The following is a 27,148-nucleotide window of genomic DNA, read 5'->3' as shown; positions in this document are numbered from 1 at the left end:
GCATACGTTAATATTTGGGCATGGTCGAACGCCCATCTGCTCCTCATCATCACAATCAGCCTCTCTGTGCAGGCGTTTAGCTTTCACTCATCTCCGAAGGCCGTTGGACGCAGGTGGCGGTAATGTTATGCAGGCGCGCAAGCTGAGCTTAGCAGAGGCCCACCCATCGCAGGTGGTGAAGGTCGAGGTCGATGTGGCGTCTCAGTGTACCGCCATTCTCCTTCGCAATTCCTCTTGCTTGGTCTACGCATCTGTCACGGACTTATCTTCTTCGCCGTCCCTGATTGTCCCTTCTTGCACGGACATATGCTTCCTTCGTTTGAGACAACGTACCACCAATCTCTCATCTTCCTCCTCTTCCGACAAATCTGCAGAACACAACTTCGGATCTGATCACAAGAAGCGTGCTAATGCCAAGGGCAAATCCTCCATGCACCTTGCAGAAAGGATCGGCGATGGAATACCAAAGGTTGTTTCTATGGGCGATGCGGCAGCAGGATCTGTCAATGAAGCCCTACTTTTCCTCGTTCTAAAGCCTGCTAAGGGGGGCATGTGCACGGACTTACTGGCATGGAAATGCACTGAAAGAGACTTTCTGCAGATCCCGATCTTTTTGGATGGTTCTTCAAATGAGTGCAACGGCCCTTTGGCGGCTCAACTGGATGACATTTCGCATGGTATTTCTGTAGGAATTGTAGCATCAATTAATGTTGTTGCTGTTCACTCCCCTGCCGTTGGAAGATTGTGGATATTTTCTGCAAAACAGAGCAGTACAAAATCACAAGGACCTGACACTGCATATACTCAGAGAGATCTAATCTTGAACAATGATTCCAAACTTGCTTTCAAAATGGAAAGAGACAAGCATGAAAAGGACAATAATAATGGCCTGCAACTTTTGAAATGCGCAGTGGTGGATTGCAATGGTCCAGCCTATGCCATGCATTTGTCTCTGCAGCACCTGCTGGTGGGTCAGTTAGGTGGTGTGCGTGTTTGGCTGCTAAGACCGCTAATCAAGGGTTCCGAAATGGACAGAAGGGATCTGAAAGTAGCATCTAACTGTGGTAAGTGTATTGGATTGAAGCAGGAAAAGACCAAATCTTCAGAAGAAGAAGAGTCTGCAAAACCAATTGGAGAGACCAGAAGCTGCAATGGTCATCTTTCAGCTGTCACTGAAAGAAGTGAATCTGCTTTAGCTTTGAAGAATACCTCTACAGTGCTAGCTGGTCCCAAGAACGGGTGCCATGAGATGAGTGCTAACCAACTTTCTGGTGCTAGCAATTCATGTATGAATGGGTACAGCACCACAGGAGGGAACTCTACAGGCAGCAGGCAAGGATGGGGTTGCAATGGCAAGTCATCAGGAGAGTTCTTCACCTGCTCAAACGATGGATTCACAAAGCTGAGTACAAGCTCAGATATGCCACAGGAAGCTCCCTTAAATGTTTTCGGTAAGTTAGTTAACATTTGATCTTGAATTTGCACACTCTTTGGTTAGCTGAAACAATCGCAAACTATATGAATTTTTTTAACAATAGCCAACTATGTATGTCTTCTTTACAAGGTTACTCATAATTCTAGTTGGGAATTGATATGTGTATAGATGGATGTCATGGAGTCCCATGCCTCGAGTGATCTTATGAGTTGTAATCATGGGCCCTAACGACGTGGTGGAAAAATATCCTGGAACCTACCACATCCAAGAAAACAGATGTTTATTGTCCCCGTGGCATAGTTATTTTACTTTGATATAGGAAAATGCTGCGTTTGTTTGTAGGTCAAATGCATTCCACTGCCTCGGGAACACTAAAGGAGGTTTCATAGTTGACCAACTGTTATAATAGTTATAACGTTAAGACGGTTGTGTGCAGATATATGGATTGCAAGAACATTCACTTTATGAGGGTTATCAATAGCAAGGGATTCTAATTACATGCATGGCCCATGGTGGTGGTTGGTCACACATAAAACTGCAAACTTGTGTTCTGCTTTGTGTCGACGCCTGCGTGATTCTCCCTCTCTGTCGAGTCAACAGCCTCATATAGTCTCTCATTGTATACTGTCCTCGTTTTTGGGTTTCTCCATTGTTTCCTAAGTTGGAGCAGTTTCCAGTATTATGTAGTTGTTTTGGATTTGCCTGGACCAGCTCTTTCCTCACATAGATATGGAAGACCCATGCTGTGTGCGTCATTTGTTGAGCTGAGTTGGAAAGGGTGAGATACTCAAACAGAAGACAGAGTAATCAATTAAGAGGGAGGCTGTTGGAGGTAAATGGAGCATTGTACTCCCTTACTTGCTATGCTAAATGATTAGAGTTACAACACCTATATGAGGAAACTCCTATCAGAATAAGTAGTAGAAGTTGCAGTGATTACATAGACTGGCCTGCGATTCAGTGGACCCCTCGACTCCAATCTTGCTAGACTCCTGCAGGATCTTGTGCCCAAAGTTACTTGGAACGGGAACGGGGAACGGGAACGGGGGCCTCCGGAACGTTTCCGGAACGGGGGCCCCCCGAAAAAGCGGAACGGGAACGGGGGCCGGAACGGTAAACTCGAATTATGCTTAAATTAGGGTGGATTCAACCTATATGTTAGTAGAGAGCCACACACACTCATTACTCCAAGTAGAATCCTATTTAGGCATGCTTTGCAATGATGCTTAAGTCTTAAGGTGCGGTCATGACTCATGACACGAATCCACCATTCACATGACACAGAAGCATCTTGATTCTTCATAGAAAGGACATTAACTCAACTTAAAATTAAAAGAGTCCAGACTCCACACAAAAGCTTGGAGCAAAACAATGATACTAGATAGATCATGACGATGGCTTACAAGGCCAGCCAAGGCGCTACAAAAAGATACAAGGAGCAATCAGTCATGACTCATGAGTCATGCTTGAGAAGAGCCTCCTGCCTCCCAATCTGTAGTGGTGTCCTGGATGTCATGAATATCATCCCAATCCTCCTGCATAGGCTCATCCTCATGTGTAGATGCTGCTGCCTCTCCAAGCACCTCTGCCTCTGCCTCCATCTCCCACTGTAGAAAAGGGTCTGTCACTTTAGATGCTGACTTGCAAAGCATTCGTAAGTTTGCAATGACAAAAACAAGGTCATTTGCTTTCTCCACTCCAAGTCGGTTCCTCTCTCTAGATGCAATGTGGCTGTAAACACTCCACAATTGCTCCAAGCAAGAGGAGCTAACCGCTTGGCTGAGAATGCGGATAGCAAGTCGCTGAAGATCGGGACCATCTGAACCATTTTCTTGCCACCACAAGACCGAGGAAATCTTGGTGCGATCAATTTGGGCATCGGCAGTCCCAAATGATCCTCGCATATCCCTGTAAAATGCAAGCTGATCCTTGATTTTGCGCTGCATGTCTCTATCAGGGTGAAGCCTCTTCAAAATAGTGTTCCAATGTGTATTTACCTCTGAATCATGCTCCTGTCCTGCACCTTGGAACTCTGGATCCAACACAAAAGCTGCACCATGAAGAGGTGAACTATAGGAGTTCCACCTGCTGCTGCATAGGTCTTTGATTTCTTCAAGCCTATCTGGGTCCTTCTCAAGATCTCCAAGCGCCTCCACCATGCGATCCATTGCTTCATAAACCTTGCCAACACAAGGTTGCATACCATCTATCACTCTAAGCAAGTGAATCACTGGTTTTACCATTTTGTCAAGAGTCTTGAGAGACTCCCAGAACTCTGGATCCTCTACCTTCTCTGTACAAATGATCCCTGCTGCTGTACGTGCATGGGAAGTCTCAGCAAACTCTGTACTGATGAAGAGCTGTCGCACTGCACTTTGACACTCCACAAATCGGCCTACCATAAGAAAGTTGGTAGGAAAAGCGGGTCTCACAATACTTGAGAAGAACTTTCCCCCCCGACCGCTTCAAGAACTCTGCTCGAAGGACGTTGTGGTTGTTGACAAAAGAAACCACTTTGGCTGTAGATGCAAAGAGAGGCTCTATCCAAGGTAGTTTGCCGAAATCCTTGAGGAGGTTGTTAAGGCAATGCGCCATACAAAAGGACACCGTGATGTGGGGGTATGTGCCTTCTAAAATAGCCCTGGCTGCCTTGTTCGATGCCTCCCCATCAGTGACTAGCCCTATCACAAGCTCGGACCCAATGGTCTCTATGGCGGAGGCCCACTCTCCTGCAAGGACATCGGCTGATTTTCCTGTTTCTGTAGCATCATGGGAGTGGGCAAAATACATTTCCCCTTTGGAATAGGCAACAATGCCATGAATGGATCTCCTCCTGGTGTCGCTCCATCCATCCGCAATGAGGGTCACTCCATACTTGGTCCATTGCCTCTTCATGTTAAGGATTGCCATCTCCACAACGGCCTTCTCTCTATCGAGTAGAGTAGTGCAGAGGGCCTCGGAAGAGGGTGGCACATATCGTGCCCCATACTCTCCTATCCTTGTGCACATAGTTTTGAAGTACTCCGACCTACACATAAGAGGTAACACATAGGTATTAGGATTCAAAATTAAATTAATAAACTGGTCAATATATCTAAATCCAAAAATGGAGGAATGTCTTACCGAGCCTTTATGAAGGGAATGTGGTCATGATAGAAGAAGTGTGCAACACTTGCATCCACATCCTCCCTTTTCGAATCCCAAGTGGCATGTAGAGTGCGTTGGTGCGGCTTGGGAGTGGAGACCGGCGTAGTATTAGGGGTTGAGAATGCCGATCGAAATGATGTTGCCCCCGTCTCCGCCGTCGCCGCATTACTATTACCACCGATGGATGAAGAAGGTGTAGAAGAGGGAAAGAGCAAATCGTTGGGGTCGATTGCGGGGCGCTTCAGCTTGGCCGCATCCTTCTCTTCCTTGTTGGCTTTGATGGCGGCATCCTTGGCTTGAAAGGCCTTCAACAAATGCTCGTTGACCTCCTTGCATATTGCCACTTGTTGTCCCTCTAGCTTAAGGAGGTGAGCGCGGACTTTGGTTGTGCCGGATTGCCTCTCGAAGCCACTTTCCCAACACTCGGGAATGCACTTCGTCCCACCATGATACTTCCTCCTCCTTCTTCTTCGCACCCAAGGGCACACGTTCACTTGATGCGGAAGCTTGCGCCATGTGAGACTCGAGAGAGGGAGGGAGCTTGAGAGAGAAAGGGAGAGGGGCTCGGGAGAGATAGGGAGAGGGAGAGGGAGATGAGGGAGATATGTATTATGGAGAGATGGCGAGCCGTGAGAGAGAGAGGAAAAGGGAGAGATGGAGAGAGGGAGAGTGAGCTTTCACTTGAGCCTTGAGGCTTAAAGCCTTGAGGCCCAAGGGAGAATGAGAGAGAGCTTGAAGCCTTGAAGGTTGAGCCTTGAGGAACTTGGAAGAGGCTAGAGCCGACGTAGAGAGCTTGAGAGCTTGAGCCTTGAGGGAAGGATGAGGCTATGAGCTCTCAACCTTGCCCTTGAGGCATTATATAGGACTTAGAGAGCTCTACCCCTCCCCCAAACGTTCAAAAACGGTCCCTAAACGCCCCTTGTTTAAAAAAAAAAAGGTCTTTTTTTTCAAATTTTGAAATCGGCCGTTCCCGTTCCGTTCCGCTCACGCGCTCCCGTTCCGGTTCGGCCGTTCCTTGCCCGTTCCGCCCAGCCGTTCCGGTTACACCCGAGAACAGAACGCCGTTCCGTTCCCGTTTTCGTTTCGGGGAACCAACCTGGCCGGGAACGTGTTCCGGGAACAGGAGGGGTCCGTTCCGCCCGTTCCCTGCTACTCTGCTTGTGCCACGTGTACACTTGTGATGCCACAAGGCAATGGTGGAGAAGTGTTAGGTGCAGCGGAATGAATGTTGTTCTTTCTCAGGAGATCCATATTTGCTCAAGGTTCCTTTTTAGTTCTTATGGAAGGGAGAGCCTTCCGTTCTTAATGGAGAGTGCTATGATCACGAACAAAGTGAGTGGACACTGTGCGTGCAAGTGTATGAGACTGAGAGAGAGAGAGAAGAGAGATACGACACCAGAGACGTTGTAAAACCCTCTTCCGAAGGCCCCACTCTCGTCGGCGAGAGTGGTCTACTATTGATTGCACAAATGGGTACAATGATGATGCATAGAAACTGATGCAACTTGGGGCTATGTCGATGACGACGACGGGGATGGCGACAATTACCTAAGTGCTGAAATCTGCAAGCTTCTAACTGGTTGATTAAAAACGCTAACTGCTGAAATTTCGGGCTGTTTTGCACTGCTGAAAATTGCAGGTTTGGCTGCGTTTTTGAAGGCTAAAAATCTTCACAAAAGACCACTGAAATACTACTGTTTCTGAGGCTGAAAAACGCTGCTTATCTGGCAGCCTGTAGCGATGGTGAAAAACGCTAGGTGTTGGGGAAGCAACGCGGTCCAGAAACTCGCTTAAAACGCCAGGCGATGGAGGTGCTAGCGATGGTGAAAAACGCTAGGGCTGGTGGTCGGTGGAAATGCCAAGGCGATGGGTGCTTGAGGGTTTCTTGCTGAGAGAGGGGAGTACCTGTTGCCAAAGGCCTGTTGTGCTCCTTGCTCATCTACCAAAGAGTGCTAGCTTTGGTTTGCTTATATATTTTCTTACCCAAATTGCCCTACCTACTTTTGTTGGAAAGTCACTTAAATTAAGAAGTGAAAAATGCCAAAAATAGGTAAAATAGGCTAAATGCATTGGAAAAATCCCCTAACCGATTCTAATGGATTTTGATGAGAATATTGATGATCATGCTTGAGGGTTTCTTGCTGAGAGAGGGGAGTACCTGTTGCCAAAGGCCTGTTGTGCTCCTTGCTCATCTACCAAAGAGTGCTAGCTTTGGTTTGCTTATATATTTTCTTACCCAAATTGCCCTACCTACTTTTGTTGGAAAGTCACTTAAATTAAGAAGTGAAAAATGCCAAAAATAGGTAAAATAGGCTAAATGCATTGGAAAAATCCCCTAACCGATTCTAATGGATTTTGATGAGAATACTGATGATCATGCTGTGTGCAACCAGATGATATGCATCTACTCTAAGTGACTGGGCATGCACGGTCTACGAATAGACTCACAAAAGTGCCAGATCACTTCTAATCTAGACTGACTGAACGTTGTTATGCTGAAGCTTGTCCACGGACACATAGGGTTGGATGTGTCACGTGACATCCCCTCCTTTTCAAAGTGAGGTACTGGTACCGAACCGAATGGCGTCGAGGGAGATCGCCAATAGCATCCGGAATCCTGGGCTCCCACTGATCTTCTGACCATCTATCTTCATTGGAACCGCATCCAAAAATGCAATGTGGCACAACTGTCTGGTACTTTCCTTTGGTGACTGAAACTGGCCTGTTCAATCCAAAAAGGGCGGTAGACTTTACTTCAAACCTTGATTTAGCTTTCACCCATTATTAGTCGTCTATTATACCTGCGCTATAGTGACACAAGAGAGGGGAATGGGATACAAATGCTAGAATGCACCTGTATGAGAAGACCGACACCAGATTGGCCCCTAACTTAGGCGCCCCTTTCGGTATTTCTTTATTGTTCAAAAGAGGGAATAAATGCTGTGGATCCCTACAAGCTGCCCCACACAAACTTGGCCGAATTTCAACTGTTCCGGCCTGATTTCGGCAGCATAACTGTACTAGGACCCTTCACTGTCTGTATTCCCACGCATTGACTGACTTTCCCGACGCATACGGGCACTTTGCAAAACCTGGCCAGAATCTGCAGCACGCTGAATTCTCTGTTTTCAGCCCTGAAAATGCGCAAGATCGCCTGTACAGCGGTCCCCTTGCGTCCCCAAACCTCCTGGGGGTATTATGATCCGTTTAGGGCCAAAACCCTAAACCTGCAAAAATACACAGCAGGCTGTAATTCACTGTTTCGGGCTCCGTTTCGCGTGCCGGTCGCATCCATAGCAAGTCCTCGAGCTCCCGCACCTATAGGGCTACTTGCCCTTTGAATCGGACGAGATTTCTAGCGTGAAACCTCTCCGAATTCACTTGTACCTGCGGGGGGATTAGCCGCTAGCTAATCCAGTACCTGTGCAAGAGGCTCTTGCCTCGGCAATCGCGCACGAACCCACACAACTGTACATTGGTCAAATGAAGAGCCCACTAGAGGGGCATAACATACTACCAAAGGGGGGAGAGAGGGCAATGCGTAGCGTGCAGGGCATCACTCCTGGCACCGCACTGTGCATAAGAGGGAAAGCAAGCACTCCATAGCTCTTAACCTGTGACAAAACTGAAAATGAGGCTCTCCCCCTCTTAAATTCAGCGCCAACTCTTGTTGCATGAGGCAAGTGCACCAGAAGGTGCCACGTGGCACATTTACAAGGATTTTCCCGTTTCGGGGTTGCCACCTAAAAATCTCCCAACCGGCTGTCCAGTTGACTTCATGGCAGAGTAAGAAAATGTTCCCTTTGTCATTCCGGAGGTAATGACGTCAACACATTTTCAGGTCCCAAAATAGCAGTTCCCTAAATTTTAGGAGATGCTGCCATTGTATCTTTCTAGGTCATCCGACTCTCTTTGTACACTGCGGCCACATCCAGAACTGAAATGTAGCCTCTGTAGCAAAGGATTCCACTTTGGCTGGTCAATGACCCCACTTTGGCTAACCATAGTCTTTGTCCAACCTTAGTGCTCTCTTGCCCTCAGGCCTGGACTCCCTCTGGACAGTTCCACACTAGCTATGCAATGCAGGGCAGTTAGATTTCCTGAGGGGTGTTTCCAAAAAGTGAAAGTAAATAGATAATAAGAAAGAAATCAACAAAAAGGATAGATAGTAGTCACACGCTGGTGACATACCCCCCTCTTGAAATCTCAAACGTCCTCGTTTGCATCTATGTCGTACATGCTCCTAGTGAACACTGATGTATACAACACCTGTCGACACATATACGACACATACATGCTCATTGTCAACCCTGGTGTATTCAACACCTCGTCGACTCATGTATTGCCTGCGTGTGAACCCTGTCCCAATGACATAGTGGTAGTTGCGCACTCTGCCATTGCTTTGAGTCACTAACTTTCCAATGACAAAATGGTAGCTGCACATTTTGCCACTGTCATATAGTACACGTTGGATCCCGTAACACTCTTGAGCATACCCAAACCGACAGTTTAAGAATGCAATTACACATGTACCCTTTAATAGAAGCAATTACTGTATCCTTGACAAACTGACAAGAAATACTCACTTCTATAGCACTAACCAAACTTTTGGACATTCCATAAGAGCAATTGCCAAACTGACAATCTGTACAGCTCTAACATTCATGTAACAGGTATTTCATTTGAGCTCACTTTAAATACCATGTACATCATTTGTTTCAGAATCCATTGTCACACTGACAATCCATGTAGCTCTGAAACTCAAGGGGTCAAGGTAGGTTGCAAATCGAAGGCTTCAAGGTAAAGTGATAACACAGTTGGTGATTTTGCAAGTTCACCTTCTTCTATCCACTTAGCATCCATTGGTGGATAGTTTCTGAACTTTACCAAGTAACGCCTAGCAACCTTGCCTTTCACTTCCTTTCTTTGTGTGCCAAAATCTGTTCCGGGACCAAGATCTCGTCAAGTTCCTCGACTTCCGGCTGATCTTCAGCTGGCATATCTTCTGGCACATCACCCACATAGGGTTTGAGAAGACTCACATGAAACTCATTGTGAATCTGCCAACTGTCAGGCAATTTCAGCCTATATGCAACATCACTGATTATGTCGCACACTTGAAAAGGCCCATAATAACGCATGCTGAGCTTTGGAAACAATCTTTCCTTGCCCTTCATCTTCTTTAACCTTGCCTTTTCAAAGTGTAAAAGCACCCAATCACCAAGTGAATATACCACTTCACGACGGTGACGATCAGCTGCTTTCTTTTGCTTTGCCTGAGTCTTTTCTAAGGCCACTTTGACCTTCTTGTACATTTCATCCATGTCCTGAACATACTTATCTGCTTCAAATATCTTGTCCTTTGTATGCAGTATGGGAGGAACTTTCTTGCCACCTTCAACTATCTCAAAGGGTGCCTTGCCAGTTGATGAATGCACTGTATTATTGTATGCATACTCCACCAATGGCAAATACTGCTCCCACTTTCCTTTATGCTCTGACACATAGCACTTCAGCAGATCTAGGACAGTAGAATTTGCCTCTTCTGACTGCCCATCTGTTTGAGGATGAAATGACGAAGAGAATTTGAGCGTGGTGTCCATATTCTCAAACAAGCCTCTCCAGAACAAACTTGTCATGCGTGGATCACGGTCGCTAACAATCGATTGTGGCATGCCATGATACTTGAAAATATTGCTCATAAACAAGCGTGCCATCTGATCTAGCTTTATCTTCTTCCTGACAGGAATAAAATGAGCCTGTTTGCTGAATCTGCAAATAATGGTCCAAATACCATCGTTTCCTGTCTGCGTTCTCGGAAGATCAAAGATAAAATCCATAGCAATACTTTCCCATGGTTTATCTGGACTAGGTAGTGGTTGCAATAACCTTGGTGCCTTTTGCCTGTCAAACTTGACCTTTTGGCATATTAGGCATTCTCGCACAAAGGCATCCACATCCCTTCTCAATGTAGACCAATAGAAGAATGTCTCAACCGCTTTAACTGTAGCATCGATACCACGATGCCCTGCATACGGTGGGACATGACTCTCTTCCATCACTTTGCGTCACAATGGCTTTGTGACACAAATCTGCCATGCATCATCATGAACCCATCTTTGAGAAGATAGTGTTCATGACGTTGTCCATCCATTAGCTGCTCGAAGACCCTTGCAAAATCTTCATCATTTGCATAGTGTTCTCTCATATCATCAAGTTCATGATGATAAGGAATCGACACAGCTGAAATTTGTGGCTTCCTTGACAAGGCATCAGCCACAACGTTCTTCTTGCCTTCCACATGCACAATCTGAAAATGGAACATGGACAAGATATTTGCCCATCGCATATGCTTCTCAGATAACTTTGTCTGTGTCAAGAAGTATCGCAAGGTCTGATGGTCCGTTTGGACAACAAAGTCTGCACCTAGCAGGTAGTGTTTCCAACTTAAGAGCGCATGAATCACAGCCAGTAACTCTTTCTCATAGACCTGCATGGTCATCTCTGGCCCTTGCAAAATTCTGCTCTCATAGGCTACTACCCTGCCATCTTGCATTAGCACTGCACCAATGCTACTACCGCAGGCATCACACTGGACCACAAATGACTTCCTAAGATCTGGCAACACAATGACTGGATCTGAAGTCATCTTTTCCTTTAAGAGATTAAAAGCTGAAATCTCTTTCTGTGTCCATCTAAAGGTGATTGCCTTCTTTTGAAGAGCATGTAAAGGTGAAGCAATCTCAGCGAAATTTCGGATAAACCTTCTGTAATAGGAGCATAGTCCCAAGAAGCTTCGGACATCATGCACCGTCTTCAAATTTGGCCATGACTTGATCGCTTCAACTTTTGCAGGATCCATTCTGACACCATCCTTTGAGACAATGTGTCCCAAAAAGTGAATCTCTTCCAGAAAAAACTCACTTTTCTTTGCATTGATGAGCAACCTATGACTGCGTAGCTCTTTGAACACAATGGCCAAGTGATGCCTATGCTCCTCTTCATTCTTTGAGTAGACTATCATGTCATCAAAGAATGTACCAACAAACTGCTGGTGTGGACGGAAAATTATGTCCATCATCCTATTGAACGTAGCAGGAGCATTTGTGAGACCGAAGGGCATCACTAAAAATTCGTAAAGGCCAAACGTTGTTCTAAAAGAAGTCTTGTGCACATCCTCTGATCTAATGCGGATCTGATGGTACCCACTCTTTAGATCTATCTTGCTAAACATAGCTGCTGCTCCTAATTTGTCCATAATATCATCAATTCTAGGTATAGGGAACCTATTCTTGATGGTATTCTTGTTCAGTGCACGGTAGTCGATGCACATACGCCATGAGCCATCCTTTTTCTGCACCAACAACACTGGAGAGCAGAATGGAGATGAACTGGGGTGAATTAGCCCCTTTTCTAACAGCTCCTGTACTTGGCTCATTATCTCTTTCTGCTGAGCCGCACTAACCCTGTACGGAGGCTTATTTGGTGGGCTAGTGCCTGGCACCAAATCTATCGCATGGTCCTCGGGTCTCTCTGGCGGTAATTGAGACGGTAATGAATCGAAAAAGCAGTCACTATACTGTTGTAAAAACATTGACCTTTCTTTATCTAGCACAGATAAATTTGATTCATCACAATTTGACACTTCACGTGCAAAAACCAAGTACGCAGAAAGATGCTTTTTCATTACAGAAGTAATAGCAGAAGCTGATACAGTGGGAATAGACTCCCCTTTAAGCTTTACATCCAGAATGTGAGTCTTTCCCCTGCTCTGTACAGTGATCTTTTTGTTGTAGGCATCCATGATTCCCTGTACACGAAACAACCAAGGAATACCTAACAACACATCACATCCGTCCAATGGCATGATGTAAAATTCTTTAGCATCTACATAGGACTGGATATGTAGACGCAACTTTCCAATGATGGGCGTCACAGCCTCTGTATGGCCAGGACATGCCAAACCTGCCTCTGCTGTATACCCATCTCTTCAGGCCTGATTCCCAACTTTGAAGCCAATTCTGGGGAAATGAAGTTGGCTTTGGCACCTGGATCAAAGAAGATAAGCACTGTTTGATCCCTGACCTTTCCCCATGCTCTGCAAAGCTCACTTGCATATGAATTTGGCTCGTCGCCCACCATATTTGGCACTAGACCAGCCATGGGCTTCTTTCCTTTCCTGTCCTCCTTGTCTTCAGAATCAGTTGGCCTTTTCTTTGTAGGACAATTGTAAGCAATGTGGCCAGGTTGCTCACATATAAAGCATTTGTTCTCTGTCCTCAGGACCTTCTTTTGCTCTTCTGACTTGCGAGGAAAACGTCTCTTCCATTTCTTCGCTGGTCCCTTTTCTGATTCAGCCGTAGCTTTATCTTTCCCTGCGTTGGCTGACTCCCGAGTCCCTATAGGAGCCTCATTGGGAACGTGCTTCTTAGTTGAATTTTTCTTGCCCGATCCTGCCTTGACGCCAATGTTAAATTCACAATCTTCTCCCTTGAGCAAACCATTGCCAGTGTTTGCTACCTCGATGAGCTGTGTCAAAGTAGTGACTTTTGTCTTCGTACAGTACTTTCTCAATCCTTTAGGTAGGCCACAACAGTATTTTTCAATCTGTTCTGTCAATGGCACAAACCTATAGGAAGTTACTGGAAGTAGAGCTTTCCAAAACTTCCGATTGTAATCATCCAGATTTCTGCAAGTGGCAGCATTAAGCTGGTGCCATTCTGTCATGACATCTGCTTCAAAGTCATCAGATAACCATGCTGCTGCAAAAATCTGCTTAAAGTAAATCCATGTGGACGGAGCTTGCCCTTGAAGCAATAAAGTTGTCCACCATTGTCCCGCATTCCTTGTCAAGAAAGTGGCTGCCTTGCGGACCTTTGAAGCCTCTCTAAAGTTTCCCCCTGCATAGGCCTTGTCAAACTGCTGGAGGAATGAGAGAGCCTTCTTCCTGTCATCAAACCCTGTAAAGGTCGTGAAAGACACACCTTTGCCACCTTCTTTGTACAGAGTTGGCCTCTCCAGCGGCGTTAAATTGTCATATGGAAGTGACTGAAACATGGGAACACTATTAGGGTTCATCTGTGTTCCTTGGCCGCTATTAACTTGACCTGGAAACGCCATATTTGGCTGCTGATTTGTAATTCCAGCCATACCAAAATTTGCCTGTGGCATCCCAAATTGGCCCTGAGTGCTCTGAAACCCTGGTAGCATGCCCGTGACACCATACATGGGGTTAGGCATCATCGTTTGAGCACCCCCAAACACTGTTCCTGGCGTGTAAAACTGATTTCCAGGTGCATGACCAGCCATGCTCTGGAATACCGATCCACCTCCAAAATAGCCAGGGTGTACTGAAGGTGGTGGGAAGACCTGTTGCATAGCCTGTAGGTTGCTTCCCTGCCCATTAGAACCAGCTATAGGCTGCTGAAAGGTGGCGGGCTGAACTGGTACAGCCTGAAAGACTGGCATCTCAGCCACCTGTTCTTGCACCTTAGGCACAGGTTGTGGAGACTGCATGTTCTCCGTCAAGTGTACAGGTGTTTCCATTGACTGTGCGGTATGAATCACCTGTGCTCGAGCCTTAACAGGCTTTTGAATATGATCCAGTGACCCAACTTGCTGAGACGGAACAGGAGGTTGCAGAAAGGCTAAAAACCTCGGATTCTGCATTACTTGTGTGAACATAGCCACAGCAGTAGCCAACTGGGTCCTGAATATATCGTCATCTGTCTGTGGTGGTCTTGAGGACTCACCCACTTCATGTGTCTGTTGACCCTGTGAAGAGGAAACCTCTTCAGTCACATCATCTGGTCTGTCAGCCATAATTGCAATTCCTTGTGTCTGGTCTATGATCCCCTGTGTCTTCAAGCCCAAAACTGACCAAGGCTCACTTCTATGGGAAAAAGTGATTTAATCCCGTCGATGGAACCATGAAACCGGCCTGTTCAATCCAAAAAGGGCGGTAGACTTTACTTCAAACCTTGATTTAGCTTTCACCCATTATTAGTCGTCTATTATACCTGCGCTATAGTGACACAAGAGAGGGGAATGGAATATAGATGCTAGAATGCACCTGTATGAGAAGACCGACACCAGATTGGCCCCTAACTTAGGCGCCCCTTTCGGTATTTCTTTATTGTTCAAAAGAGGGAATAAATGCTGTGGATCCCTACAAGCTGCCCCACACAAACTTGGCGGTCCCCTTGCGTCCCCAAACCTCCTGGGGGTATTAGGATCCGTTTAGGGCCAAAACCCTAAACCTGCAAAAATACACAGCAGGCTGTAATTCACTGTTTCGGGCTCCGTTTCGCGTGCCGGTCGCATCCGTAGCAAGTCCTCGAGCTCCCGCACCTATAGGGCTACTTGCCCTTTGAATCGGACGAGATTTCTAGCGTGAAACCTCTCCGAATTCACTTGTACCTGCGGGGGGATTAGCCGCTAGCTAATCCAGTACCTGTGCAAGAGGCTCTTGCCTCGGCAATCGCGCACGAACCCACACAACTGTACATTGGTCAAATGAAGAGCCCACTAGAGGGGCATAACATACTACCAAAGGGGGGAGAGAGGGCAATGCGTAGCGTGCAGGGCATCACTCCTGGCACCGCACTGTGCATAAGAGGGAAAGCAAGCACTCCATAGCTCTTAACCTGTGACAAAACTGAAAATGAGACTCCCCCTCTTAAATTCAGCGCCAACTCTTGTTGCATGAGGCAAGTGCACCAGAAGGTGCCACGTGGCACATATACAAGCATTTTCTCGTTTCGGGGTTGCCACCTAAAAATCTCCCAACCGGCTGCCCAGTTGACTTCACGGCAGAGTAAGAAAATGTTCCCTTTGTCATTCCGGAGGTAATGACGTCAACACATTTTCAGGTCCCAAAATAGCAGTTCCCTAAATTTTAGGAGATGCTGCCATTGTATCTTTCTAGGTCATCCGACCCTCTTTGTACACTGCGGCCACATCCAGAACTGAAATGTAGCCTCTGTAGCAAAGGATTCCACTTTGGCTGGTCAATGACCCCACTTTGGCTAACCATAGTCTTTGTCCAACCTTAGTGCTCTCTTGCCCTCAGGCCTGGACTCCCTCTGGACAGTTCCACACTAGCTATGCAATGCAGGGCAGTTAGATTTTCCGAGGGGTGTTTCCAAATAGTGAAAGTAAATAGACAATAAGAAAGAAATCAACAAAAAGGATAGATAGTAGTCACATGCTGGTGACAGTGACCCCACCTTGGCTTTATGCATTTATTGAGTTCACTTCCTAGTATCCACCAACTTGCTAAGTGCGACGAGGGGACCTACATGATATTGAACTTAGCCTAGAGATCCTCTTACTATACAAATTCCAGTGTCGACCAACTTCCCGTCTGCGGGTGAAACTACCATTCACATTGGCCATACAATGTCCGACCATTTGCAACTTCAAAAAGAGGGTCTCAAGAATAAAACAAAAATCATTGGGAAAGAAACCAACAACTAAGGTTAGCAGCTGCCACGTCCTCGTGACATAGTTAACAATTGCCACGTCCTCGTGACATACCCCCCTCTTGAAATCGCAAACGTCCTCGATTGCATACCATAAATACATGCCACTGATAATTTTGTGTTGTTAGCGCTCTTTTATGATTTATCATCTCATGTATCCGCAAGAAAGGTCGTAACTCATAGATACAAATGACTTAATGAGACCTTCATACTTTTGTCATTTCCATCTATTACACTGAATTCATATGTACATTTGATGTGCTAGCTCTATTATTACCCCTCCTTTGCACAGGTCGGTTGGGGCATAGGTAGGCTGTAACCCAAAGACTTCAAGATAAAGCTGCAATACAGTTGGTGACTCTGACAGTTCATGCTCTTTCATCCACTTTACATCCATAGGCAGATAGTTCTTGAACATCACCAAGTAGCGTCTTGCAACCTGTCCTTTAACTTTTCTGTCCTTATGTGCCAAAACTTACTCTGGTACCGGAATCTCATCAAGTTCCTCAACGTTTGGCTGATCCTCATGTGGCATATCTTCTGGCACATCACCCACGAAGGGTCTTAGAAGACTCACGTAAACACATTGTGAATCTTCCACGCATTAGGCAATTTTAGCTTGTAAGCCACATCGCTGATCTTGTCAAGCACTTGAAAAGGCCCATAGTAACGCATGTTGACCTTAGGAAACAAGCATTCCTTGCCCTTCATCTTCTTTAACCTTGCCTTTTCGAACCTTAACAGAACCCAATCTCCAGGTGATAACAACAATTCACGACGATGACGATCAACAACCTTTTTCTGCTTTGCTTGAGCCTTCTCCAAGGCAACTTTAATTTTCTTGTACATCTTATCCATGTTCTCAACACATCGATTTGCCTCAAAGATCTTGTCCTTTGTATGCAAAATGGGAGAAACTTTTTTGCCGCCTTCAACAATCTCAAAAGGTGCTTTGCCAGTCGACGAATGCACCGTATTATTGTATGCATACTTAAGCATGTCCATCAGTTTGTGGATGAAACGAAGACGAGAACTTGAGCGTAGTGTCCATGTTCTCAAACAATCCTCTCCAAAACAAACTTCTATTTAGAGTCAAGTCTCTTATTTCAAAAGTTTTTGCGTACAAGCTTGAGAAGGATAGGCACAAGGCATTGCTAGTAGAAAAGTTAGCCTTGAACTTTGACTTCTTATGGCTGAAAAGTAAGAACGTAGAGGTAGACAAAGAAAGAAAGAGATTCACCAGGATTGTAGATGACATTGACATCATAGGATTGTAGATGACATTGACATCATATCTTGGTTAGATTTTCTTTTGGACAATTTATATATAACCGTCGGCGACTCTCTTTTCAAGTAAACAATTAGTATCCCTATGGACACCAATTGTGCTGTTTTTCTTGCTAACTTCTATCTTTTTACTTATGAGATCGATTTTATGGAGCGTCTTGTCCTTGCTAACACTTGCCCAATATTTTTGCACAAGTTATGCAATGTAAGACGTTTTGTAGATGATCTTTTTGTTCCTGATGTTCCTTCTTTTCAAGACTTTATGTACTTGAATTCAAGTTCTATAGGCGGAGGAATTTATCCTAAGGAGTTTTGTGAACTTAACTGTACCACAAATAGTAATTGTTGTGCCTTTTTAGACCTAAAGATTTTTCAGACTCCCTTGGGATTAGAAGTAGATATTTATGATAAGCGCCTTGAACCAGAATATGCCAATCTAAATATCATCCATATGCCTCACATTTCTCTTTTAGCTAAGTACGGTGTCATTTGCTCTCAACTATTTAGATTTTCTCGTCTTTGTTCTAGTAAATCTGCTTTTGTTGTTCAATCTTGCCATCTTATTTCTTTACTAGTTGAAAAAGGATACTCATTCAAAAGAATCACGAAAAACTTTCGTTCATTTTTGCATCGTAGTAAGTTTATTTTTAATGTTTCTTTCTTTGGAATGTTCAAGATAATCCGTAGTAAATTCAATAGAAGTGGGGAGCTAAAAAGCCCACTTATTGTTTGACTTAATAACACCTTATGTTGTTGTTTTGATCTCTAGCTCTTCTAGTATTTTTACTATAGCTTGACAAATGCTAGCCTTTATCATGGCTGAGTATGCCCATCACCTCCGAAGGTGATAGAAACTCAGCTCGTTGGTTTTGTAGAGTACGTTCAAAGCATGAATGACCTCTATACAAACGTGCACCTACTCTTGGGCACTGACAACGTGAGTAGGGATGTCATAGCTGTTGTCCAAGCTATGCATGATAAAGGTGATAATCTTATTCTTCCTGTTTGCACAAGCAACGAAGTTGAGGTTATATATTGTCAAGTTTGGATCTTTGCTCTTCGTAGGTTTGTAGTAGTATTCATTTTGCGATTTCGTATTTAGGTTACCTGAGGATTTAAGAATGTGTTCCTTTAGAAGTCGTTGTGTGAAGTTTGATTTCTAGGATTAAGTTTTAAAGATGTCTTATCCTTTTTTGCTTAAAATTGAGTACTTGTTTTAAGCCAAGTAAGTCGCGGCAACTTATTTTATGCATGCCTTTTCTAAAAACATTTTTAAGTTAATAATGTTTTGTTTTATCTAGTTTTGTTTCGTAGCAAACAAAGTGATTTAGTTAGTTTGTTTGTTTTTGTTTTTTCTTTTCTTTTCTTGTGTCCCTTGCTTTTATAGTTTTATGAGTGCTTTATTCCCTCTTATAATTCGTGAGTTCAGACTATTCTGAACTTATGAAGGTATATAAACTTGTCATGCGAGGATCACGATCACTGATAATCAATTGTGGCATACCATGGTGCTTAAACACATTGTACATGAATAAACGTGTCATCTGATCAAATTTTATCTTCTTCCTAACAGGGATAAAATGGGCTTGCTTACTGAACCTGCAGGTATGTGGACCCCTGCAGATAATGGTCCGTATACCATCATTCCCTGTTGGGGTTGTTGGAAGATCAAAGATAAAGTCCATAGCAGTGCTTTCCCATGGCTTATCCGGAATCGACAGTGGTTGTAACAACCCTGGTACCTTTTACCTGTCAAACTTGACCTTTTGGCAAATTATGCATGCTCGCACAAAGGCATCCACATCTCTCCTCAAGGTAGGCCAATAGAATAACGTCTCTACCGCTTTAACTGTCATCAATACCACGATGCCCTGCATACGGTGGGACATGACTCTCTTCCATGACCTTATGTCGGAATGGCCTAGTGACACAAAGTTTTCCATGCATCATCATAAAACCATCTTGAGGAGGTAGTGCTTATGATGTTGCCCGTCTTGCAACTGTTCAAAGATCCTTGCAAAATCTTCATCAATAGCATACCTTTCCTTCATGATGATAGGGGGCTGACTTCTTGTGAATTACCATGAATTTATCCAATAGGAATTCAATCACTTCATTGACGAAATGAGTCCCTCTATCGCTCACTAGCTCTATTGGTAAGCCATATCTGGTGAAAATGTTCTCATACAAAAACTGTGCTATCGTTTTTGCATCATTTTTGGTTGTTGCTTTCGCTTCAACCCACTTTGTTAGATAATCTGATGCCTTTGTTGCCCTCCTTTCTCGTTGCTCGGAAACCCACTGTCCTCTCCTTTCAACAAGGCAAGACCAGTGTTAGCAACTTCCATGAGCTGGGTGAGGGTAGCCACTTTGTTCTTGGTACAGTAGTCCCGAAGCCCTTTAGGCAGCCCACAACAATATTTCTCTATCTGCTCTGTCAATGGCACAAATCTTTAGGAGGTCACTGAGAGTAACGCTTTACAAACCCTCCGATTGTACTCCAGTAAGCTCTTGCATGTAGCCGAAGTAAGCTGGTGCCAATCTGTCATGACGTCGACTTCAAATTTATTTGACAGCCAAGCAGATGCAAACATTTGTTTGAAGTAGACCCAAGTGGCGGGTGCCCGTCCTTGCATTAACAATGTCGTCCACCATGTAAGCGCATTGTCCTTCAAGAAAGTGGTAGCTTTCCTAACCTTAGAGGCCTCTGTAAAATTCCCTCATGCATAAGTTGTATCAAATTGCTGGAGGAAAGTGAGAGCCTTTGCTTTATCCTCAAAGTCACTGAAAGTGCTGAACTTTACAGCTGCACCACCTTTTTTGTAAGCTTTCGGCTTTTCGAGTGTCCCCAAATTGTCATAAGGAATAGCAACATGGGCACTGTAGTAGTCATCATTGACACATCTTGGCCATTAACATTTTGCGTCAGAGGTGCCATATGTGGTTGCTGTCCAGAAAAACCAGCCATGCCAAAATGAGTCTATGGCACCCCAAACTGGCCTTGGTTTCTTTGAAAACCTTGTTGCATGTCGATGCTACCATACATGGGGTTTGACATCATGCCTTGCATACCCCCAAACACTGTTCCTGGCATGTACGGCTGACTTCGAGGCGCTTAACCAGCCATACTCTGGAACACAGATCCACCCCTGAAATACCCAGGATGTACCGTGGGTGGTGGAAAAATTGGGTGCATTGCCTGTTATCCAATTCCCTGTCCATTCAAGACAGCATGCGGGCTTTGAAAGGTGGCGGGCTGAATTGGCATAGCTTTTGGAATAGGCGTCCTAACCACCTGTTCAAGGACGGGAGGAACCTGTTTTGGAGCCCCCGACTCCGCAACATGCGAGTGTTCCCTATCTTGGTGGGTCACATAAAGTACTTCGGCTTGAGCCTCAACAAGCTCTGTTTGCGGTGTAGGTTACCTATTTTGCTGTGGCACTCGTGGCGCTTGCAAGGACGCCATAAACTTTGGGTTCTGCACAAGTTGCGAAAACACATTCACCTCGGCAACTAACCTAGTCCTGAACGCATCATCCTCGAGTTGCCCAGTCATAAAGCCCTGTACTGGAGGGGCATTCACATCAACAGGAGGTACAAATTGGCGTGGCCGTGAGCTCTTGCCAATCTTAAACACCATACGAATTTCCTGTTTGTCCTTCGAAGAGGAGCCCTCTTCCATAATGCCCTTCCCTTTGTCGGCCATAGTGTAATCCCGCGTTCCTGTACTTTGTGTCTTTACCCAAAACAACCAAGGCTCAATGCTCACTTTGTCACAAAAATACGGAAGCGTAAACTGACTTTTAATTGTACTTCAAATACTCAAGAGAATTAGAGAGAGAGAGAGAAAGCTTGACACTTCATTGGGGACCAGAAGATGGGTTGGTCCCCCCCATAAAGAGATTATCTTTATTACTAAGGGAGAATCTTTACAAGCACAGGAACCGGGCAATTGCCTGTCTTGTATTCTTTCTTTTCTGCTTCTGAGTGAGAGAGTGCGAAAGCTACTCTCAAAATACTAAGAGGATTTTCCCTCTGCTATGAGATTTTGGGAAGCTCTCGAAAACGAGAGTCTATCTTCCACAAAACTCAACGGAAGCTCTTTAAAATGAGAGTCTACCTTTCGCTAACTGTGTCCCTTTATGCATAATCATTCCTGCAACAAAAACAAGGAAGAAACACGCAAAATGCACGCACACATGCTTGCTGTAATTTTCTGCACATAACCTGGAAAATGTTACTTGAGCACCTTCCAAAGCCGAAACAGAGACCTTTTTCGCGATGGAATCTCACCAAACATTGTGTACGCGGAGTGTAGGTAGAGAAGAACTAGATTCTATGTGTAATTTGCTGAAATTCACCCTAAAAGAGATGATTAGGGGCTGAAAACAGAGAATTTACAGCCACCACACTCTACGAAGAGAGTGCCCGTTGCAACTCTCGCGATGAAACTTCACTAGAAGCTGGCTATGGCTATGAGAACCCTTGTTCTAGACAATGGGAGCACGAGGCCACCACATATGTCGCAAGGGGCTACTCTCAAGCTTCCATGGAGGACTCCAATGCGTAGAGCATACTCACAATAGGGGGGGTAGGAGCACTTCCAACACTGAGAAATGGGGGAGGGGGTGCTCCTAAATAGCCATCAAGAAGAGGGGGCGCTAGGAAGAGAGAGAGGGTGAGAGTGAGAGTGAGGTAGTTGTGCATTGGTAAGTGTGCCACTTGACACACTTACTTAATAACTTAAAAAACCTTTAACTTTCACTTTTAAAAGTCCCTAGGCTATTAATGAAATGTGCAAATTAACTCACAATTGCACACACAGATGCTACTAATGAAATTATTAGCTGCTCCACAGTGCAATGCCATACTAACACTGCTCTGGCATTACCTGTTCGCACTGTCCGGCCATTTGGTCCAGCGCAAATCATTTAAGATAATTTAATTGACTTATCCTAAGGCCGTAAAAATAATTCAGGCCTTAGGGTTATTGTTGTTCTAAGGACCCCATCTCATTCCTGTGCTTGCACTAGCGCGCATATTTTTCTGAGCCTGAAATCCGAGTCTACTATCTACCCCTTCGTTGAAGACCCGATTTCCCAATCACTAGGGCTTCAAGGTATTTTCTGCTAGGGTCTCCCTGAGGTGCTCTGGCTCAAACTTGGACGCACCTGAGGCCCCAGAATTGCTATATCTATTCTGATGTGTACACAACTAATTAGATAATTATTTTCTCGTAAATACATTAATTATTTACAAAGTCTGACATGGTTACACACTCCTTGAGGAAAAAGTGATTGATATCCCGACAATGGAACCTTTAAACCAGCCCGTGGGGCGGTAGGCTTTGGCTTTCACCCGAAATTCTTTACTTTACTTTAGACACACACACAGAGAGAGAGAGAGAGAGAGAGAGAGAGAGAGAGAGAGAGAGAGAGAGAGAGAGAGAGAGAGAGAGAGAGAGAGTACTTTGCCAAAAGGAACTTGCAACGGGAATTAACTCTTAAGCACACACACAACTCGAAAGCTAGAATGCTCCGAGCAGACTCCGACAACTTGTAGGCCACAAAATTGGCGCCCCTTTCGGTATTTCTTTATACTTTAAGAGGGTAAATTACAAAGTAGAGTCTTGGGAATTCTTTACTTGTATCCAGCTAGATACCACCTGTTTTGGCAAAATTTCGGCAGCATAACAGTCTCAAAACTTGCCCGAAACCAATCTCCCTGCTGGAACTCACTTCCACTGACATAAACCCTCTGATTCCTGCCCAAAAACAATAAATTCAGCACCTTGTATTTACTGGTTTTTGCTCTGTTTTCATCCCTAAACAGTCCCCGAACTGTCCTCTATTAGTGGGGCATTGTTCCCAATGGTTTTGGTGTCTCTATGACTGAAAACCAGTCAAAATACAGCGCATAACCAGCGCTGAAATTGCACCTGTACGCTGAGGTTATCACTCTCACCGGTGCCTGCTTTTGGAGTAGCAGTTAGCTACTCCTGTTCCTGCTCAGAGAGGCTCTTGCCTCAACAAAAACATGTAACCACACAGCTGTACATGAGTCAAATGAAGAGCCCTCTTGTGGGGCATCACATTACTGCACGTAGGGAAGAGAGAGAGCAGTGTGAGGTGTGTAGGACACGACTTCTTACACCACACTGTACATGAGAGGGAAAGCTTGCAATCAATAGCTCTTAGCCTGTGGCAGGCTTCAAATGAGCTCCCTCCCAGCAAGAAATCGAGCGCCCAACTTTCTGCACGAGGAAAGTGCACCAGAATGCACCACTTGGCACATTTACAAGCATTTTCCCGTTTTGGGCTCCCTGCTTAAAAATCTCCCGATTGGTTGCCTAGTTGACTTTGCAGTAGAGTTCTAAAATGTTCCCCTTGTCATTTCGAAGGTAATGACGCGAACAGATTTCGTGGCCCAAAATAGCAGTTCCCTAATTTTTAGGAGATGCTTCCGTTGGGCTCCCACTGGTCTTCTTACCATCTATCCCCATTGGGACCGCATCCAAAAATGCAATGTGGCCCAACTGTCGGGTACTTTGCTTTGGTAACCCCACCTTTGGCTTTATGCCTTTATTGAGTTCACTTCCTAGTATCCACCAACTTGCTGAGTGCGACGAGGGGACCTACATGATCTTGAACTTAGCCTAGACATCCTCTTACTATACGAATTCCAGTGCCAACCAACTTCCCGTCTATAGGTGAAACTACCGTTCACATTGGCCATACAATGTCCGACCATTTGCAACTTAAAAAAGAGGGTCTCAAAAATAAAACAAAAATTTATTGGAAAGAAACCAACAACTAAGGTTAGCAGTTGCCACGTCCTCGTGACATAGTTAACAATTGCCACGTCCTCGTGACACTCTCCCCTTAGCTTGCTAGGACACTTTCTCTTTAGGAGAGGTTTTTAGTTTTCAGTTTGCCCGTGTGGCCAATTATATAGAGTTTTCTAGATGTTGCCTTGGGCTTGCTTTGTAAACAGTCTTGTACTTGCCCTCATAATCGGCATGATTTGGGCGTTGTTAGGGGTTTTTCAACTAATAGAAAGGTACTTTTCTGCGCGCGCGAGAGAGAGAGAGAGAGAGAGAGAGAGAGAGAGAGAGAGAGAGAGAGAGAGAGAGGTTAGTTTTGTTTGTTTGCTTGCATGATCCTGTATCAATTTTTTGTTTTTGTTTAGAACCAGTTCAGCATGAGGCTGCAGCTATGCCTCGTTACAGGAATGGAACATTTCTCGAGTTTGATTCAGAGGAGCTTAAAAGTCAGCAGAAATTCTCCCAATTTTCAATGCTGTCATCATCTTCGGACTCATCATCGTCACTACAACACCCCCAAAATACTTGTGCATGTTCTGCATCCTGCCAGAGCTTAACTTCTTCTTTGTCTTCAGTTGCGGGAGCCCCTGGGACTATGAATGCCTCCCATAAAGCAGAATTCAGGAAGGCAACCCCTGCTGGAGTTTTTATCCCTTTGCAGAAAGGTCAGCCTACTAATTTTGCGAAGGTAGAGCAGGTCGTCAGCATACATGGCCTGTCAGAAAGAGACTTTCTTGTGCTCGGCTCAAATGGAAAGCTCCACCTGTTGACTCTGCAATATATAACCCGCAAGGACGAGGCAACCATACAGCAAGCGCCACGAATTTCATTGAATGCTTCTTTCCAACATTTGTGGTGTGGAATCAGAATTAAGTATCTATCTCCTCTTCCAGATCTCAACAGTGGTGTAAAGAACTCCGGTTTTGGTAAGTCTTGTAGCCTGTGTCTTGTTTTCGTTTCCTAGTAGCATGCCCATTCTTTTTTTTGGGAGAAAGGATAGTAAGAGGGGTTGGAGGGCATGAAAATACTCGAGTTCTAGTTTCAAATCGTATTCCTGATGAATTTGGTCGAACGCAGAGATGATATTTTTCACCTCCCTCAAAAGCTCACTTGAAAAGAAGGATCTTTTATTGCTTACATTTGTGGTCACGACTTGCGTTTTAGGCATTATAAATTTTATCCAAGCCTTGTTACAAATCAAGGTGTTTTGGTAGAGAAGGTTTAGAGTAGTCCAGCTGCAAAGCGCAAGGGTGTCTAGTGTGCATGCTCTAGCCGTGTCACGTGAAGCCATACAGAAGCAAAAGCTGGAGTCCCCTCTTAGATTTTGAAGCTAACAGCTAACAACTTATGGCTTTGCTTTACAGTTGTACGAAAACTTTGGGTTTCTGATGGTAGTCATACCTTGTACCTAGTAACAATCCCACCAAAAGAGCGTGCCAAAGAAGAATCAATGAAGACTTATGCTGTTCACAAGAATAATCTAACAGGTTTTGTTACCTGTTTCCGCTTTTTGTTATGCCATTGTTGCAATGCTTCTTAAGGTGCCTCTTAGTTATACCACTAACTAGAATAATCTAAAAGGTTGTGTTGTACATGTCTCTGCTTTTTTGTTTTTCATTTGTTGCAATACTTCTCAAGTGTCTCTTAGTTATGCTCTTGAGTTCATAGATCTATGGGTTTTTGGAATGCAGTCATTGGAACAATATTCTTAGTGGAGCGTGGCTGTTCACTTTCTGCCCTCCATGAAAATGCGGTCCTTGTTCTTACAGAAGGTATATGAGATATTATCTTTTCTTCTCTTTGATTATGGATTTTTCTGTAGAAATTTATACTAGCATGCATGCGGCAGGGAGCATGCTGGAATACTCCTTAACTGGAAGCTAGAAGTGCATCTACAATATCAAGTTTAATTGAGGCTGGTGATGAATTTCTCTTTACATTTCAATTATGGTGTGTGCATATGTGTCTTTATCATTCTTCTTTTGTTACACATTTTCAATTTTATGTACTTGAACCAGGCATGCTCTCTCCAATCATGGCAAATGGCGCCAATACTGAGAAGGATCTGTTTTCACATGTTTGATGGATTGCTTCAACTTAGAGTAAAGGATTGTATCGGCTTGGAAATCAGCTGTAGGAGCCAAATGGTTTTTAACCATCTAATGGCACCCTCCGTAGTCTGAGAACAGAAAGCAGGTAAGCACCACCTTAAAGACATGGATTCAACTATTCTCATCGCTTGCCAGTGCTGAATGCATGCCTTTCTGATACTTGGTCTTTCAGCGTTTGGAGCTTTAGCGCGTACATTCTACTGCTGCTTTTGCTGGTGATGAGAATTGAGCTTAACGTTTTGAACTTACATGGTTTTGAACCAAGCAAGAACCGACATTCCTCCACGGTCTTCCCGCTGCCAAATTACGTTCTGCAAAAGTTGTTCATGCAGGGGATGCTGAAGGTAACTTTTATTCAGATTGAAAGTTTAGGTGGCGTGTGAGCAGCAGATACATAGTTAAGCTGGCCTGTGTGTGGTGTGGGTGTGGGGGAGCATATATGAGTACCTAGTTCACCCACTATTGGGCACTGACGACGTTAGTGGGGATGTTGTAGTATTTAGTCAGTACTATGCATGATGGAGCTGACGGTTATATGGTCTTGTGGATGACTACCATGAGTCTATACCTTGCACTTTCCTTTAAAGGTGAATCTGGGCTTATCCTGGATTCATCTAGGTTTACTGTTTGCATAGTTAAGAATTGCATGTTTCGATCAAAAGCGGCACTAAATTTCTGAAGGCTATGATCACAACTTTGATGAGCTACCCTTGATGCTTGTCTACATCAATTACATGATTATGCATAATCGTAATCACAAATATATGTGCTGTTGTAGGTTTTTTTCATATTAGTACTGTATAGAGAAGCTTTTTGCCTGGATTTAGATTGTGCATAATCGTAAGCACAAATATATGTGCTG

The 27,148-nt window shown here is 44.5% G+C and overlaps 1 protein-coding gene across 1 annotated transcript; it reads left to right on the top strand.

Moving 5' to 3' along the window:
• On the top strand, positions 1-26,595 carry LOC147456099 (uncharacterized). The gene is made up of 7 exons (XM_086514663.1): positions 1-1,451; positions 24,541-25,101; positions 25,540-25,662; positions 25,867-25,947; positions 26,025-26,094; positions 26,194-26,371; positions 26,459-26,595. Exons 1-5 carry the CDS (start codon positions 128-130, stop codon positions 26,057-26,059), a joined length of 2,124 nt encoding a protein of 707 aa, XP_086370789.1. The 5' UTR covers positions 1-127; the 3' UTR covers positions 26,060-26,094; positions 26,194-26,371; positions 26,459-26,595.
• Positions 26,596-27,148: the final 553 nt, after the last annotated feature.

This window comes from Adiantum capillus-veneris, chromosome 6 (assembly GCF_014529385.1).
Source record: "Adiantum capillus-veneris isolate H3 chromosome 6, ASM1452938v2, whole genome shotgun sequence".
Taxonomy (NCBI): Eukaryota; Viridiplantae; Streptophyta; class Polypodiopsida; order Polypodiales; family Pteridaceae; genus Adiantum; species Adiantum capillus-veneris.
Note: the sequence above shows the minus strand (reverse complement) of the source record. Positions and strands in the feature narration are given on the sequence as shown.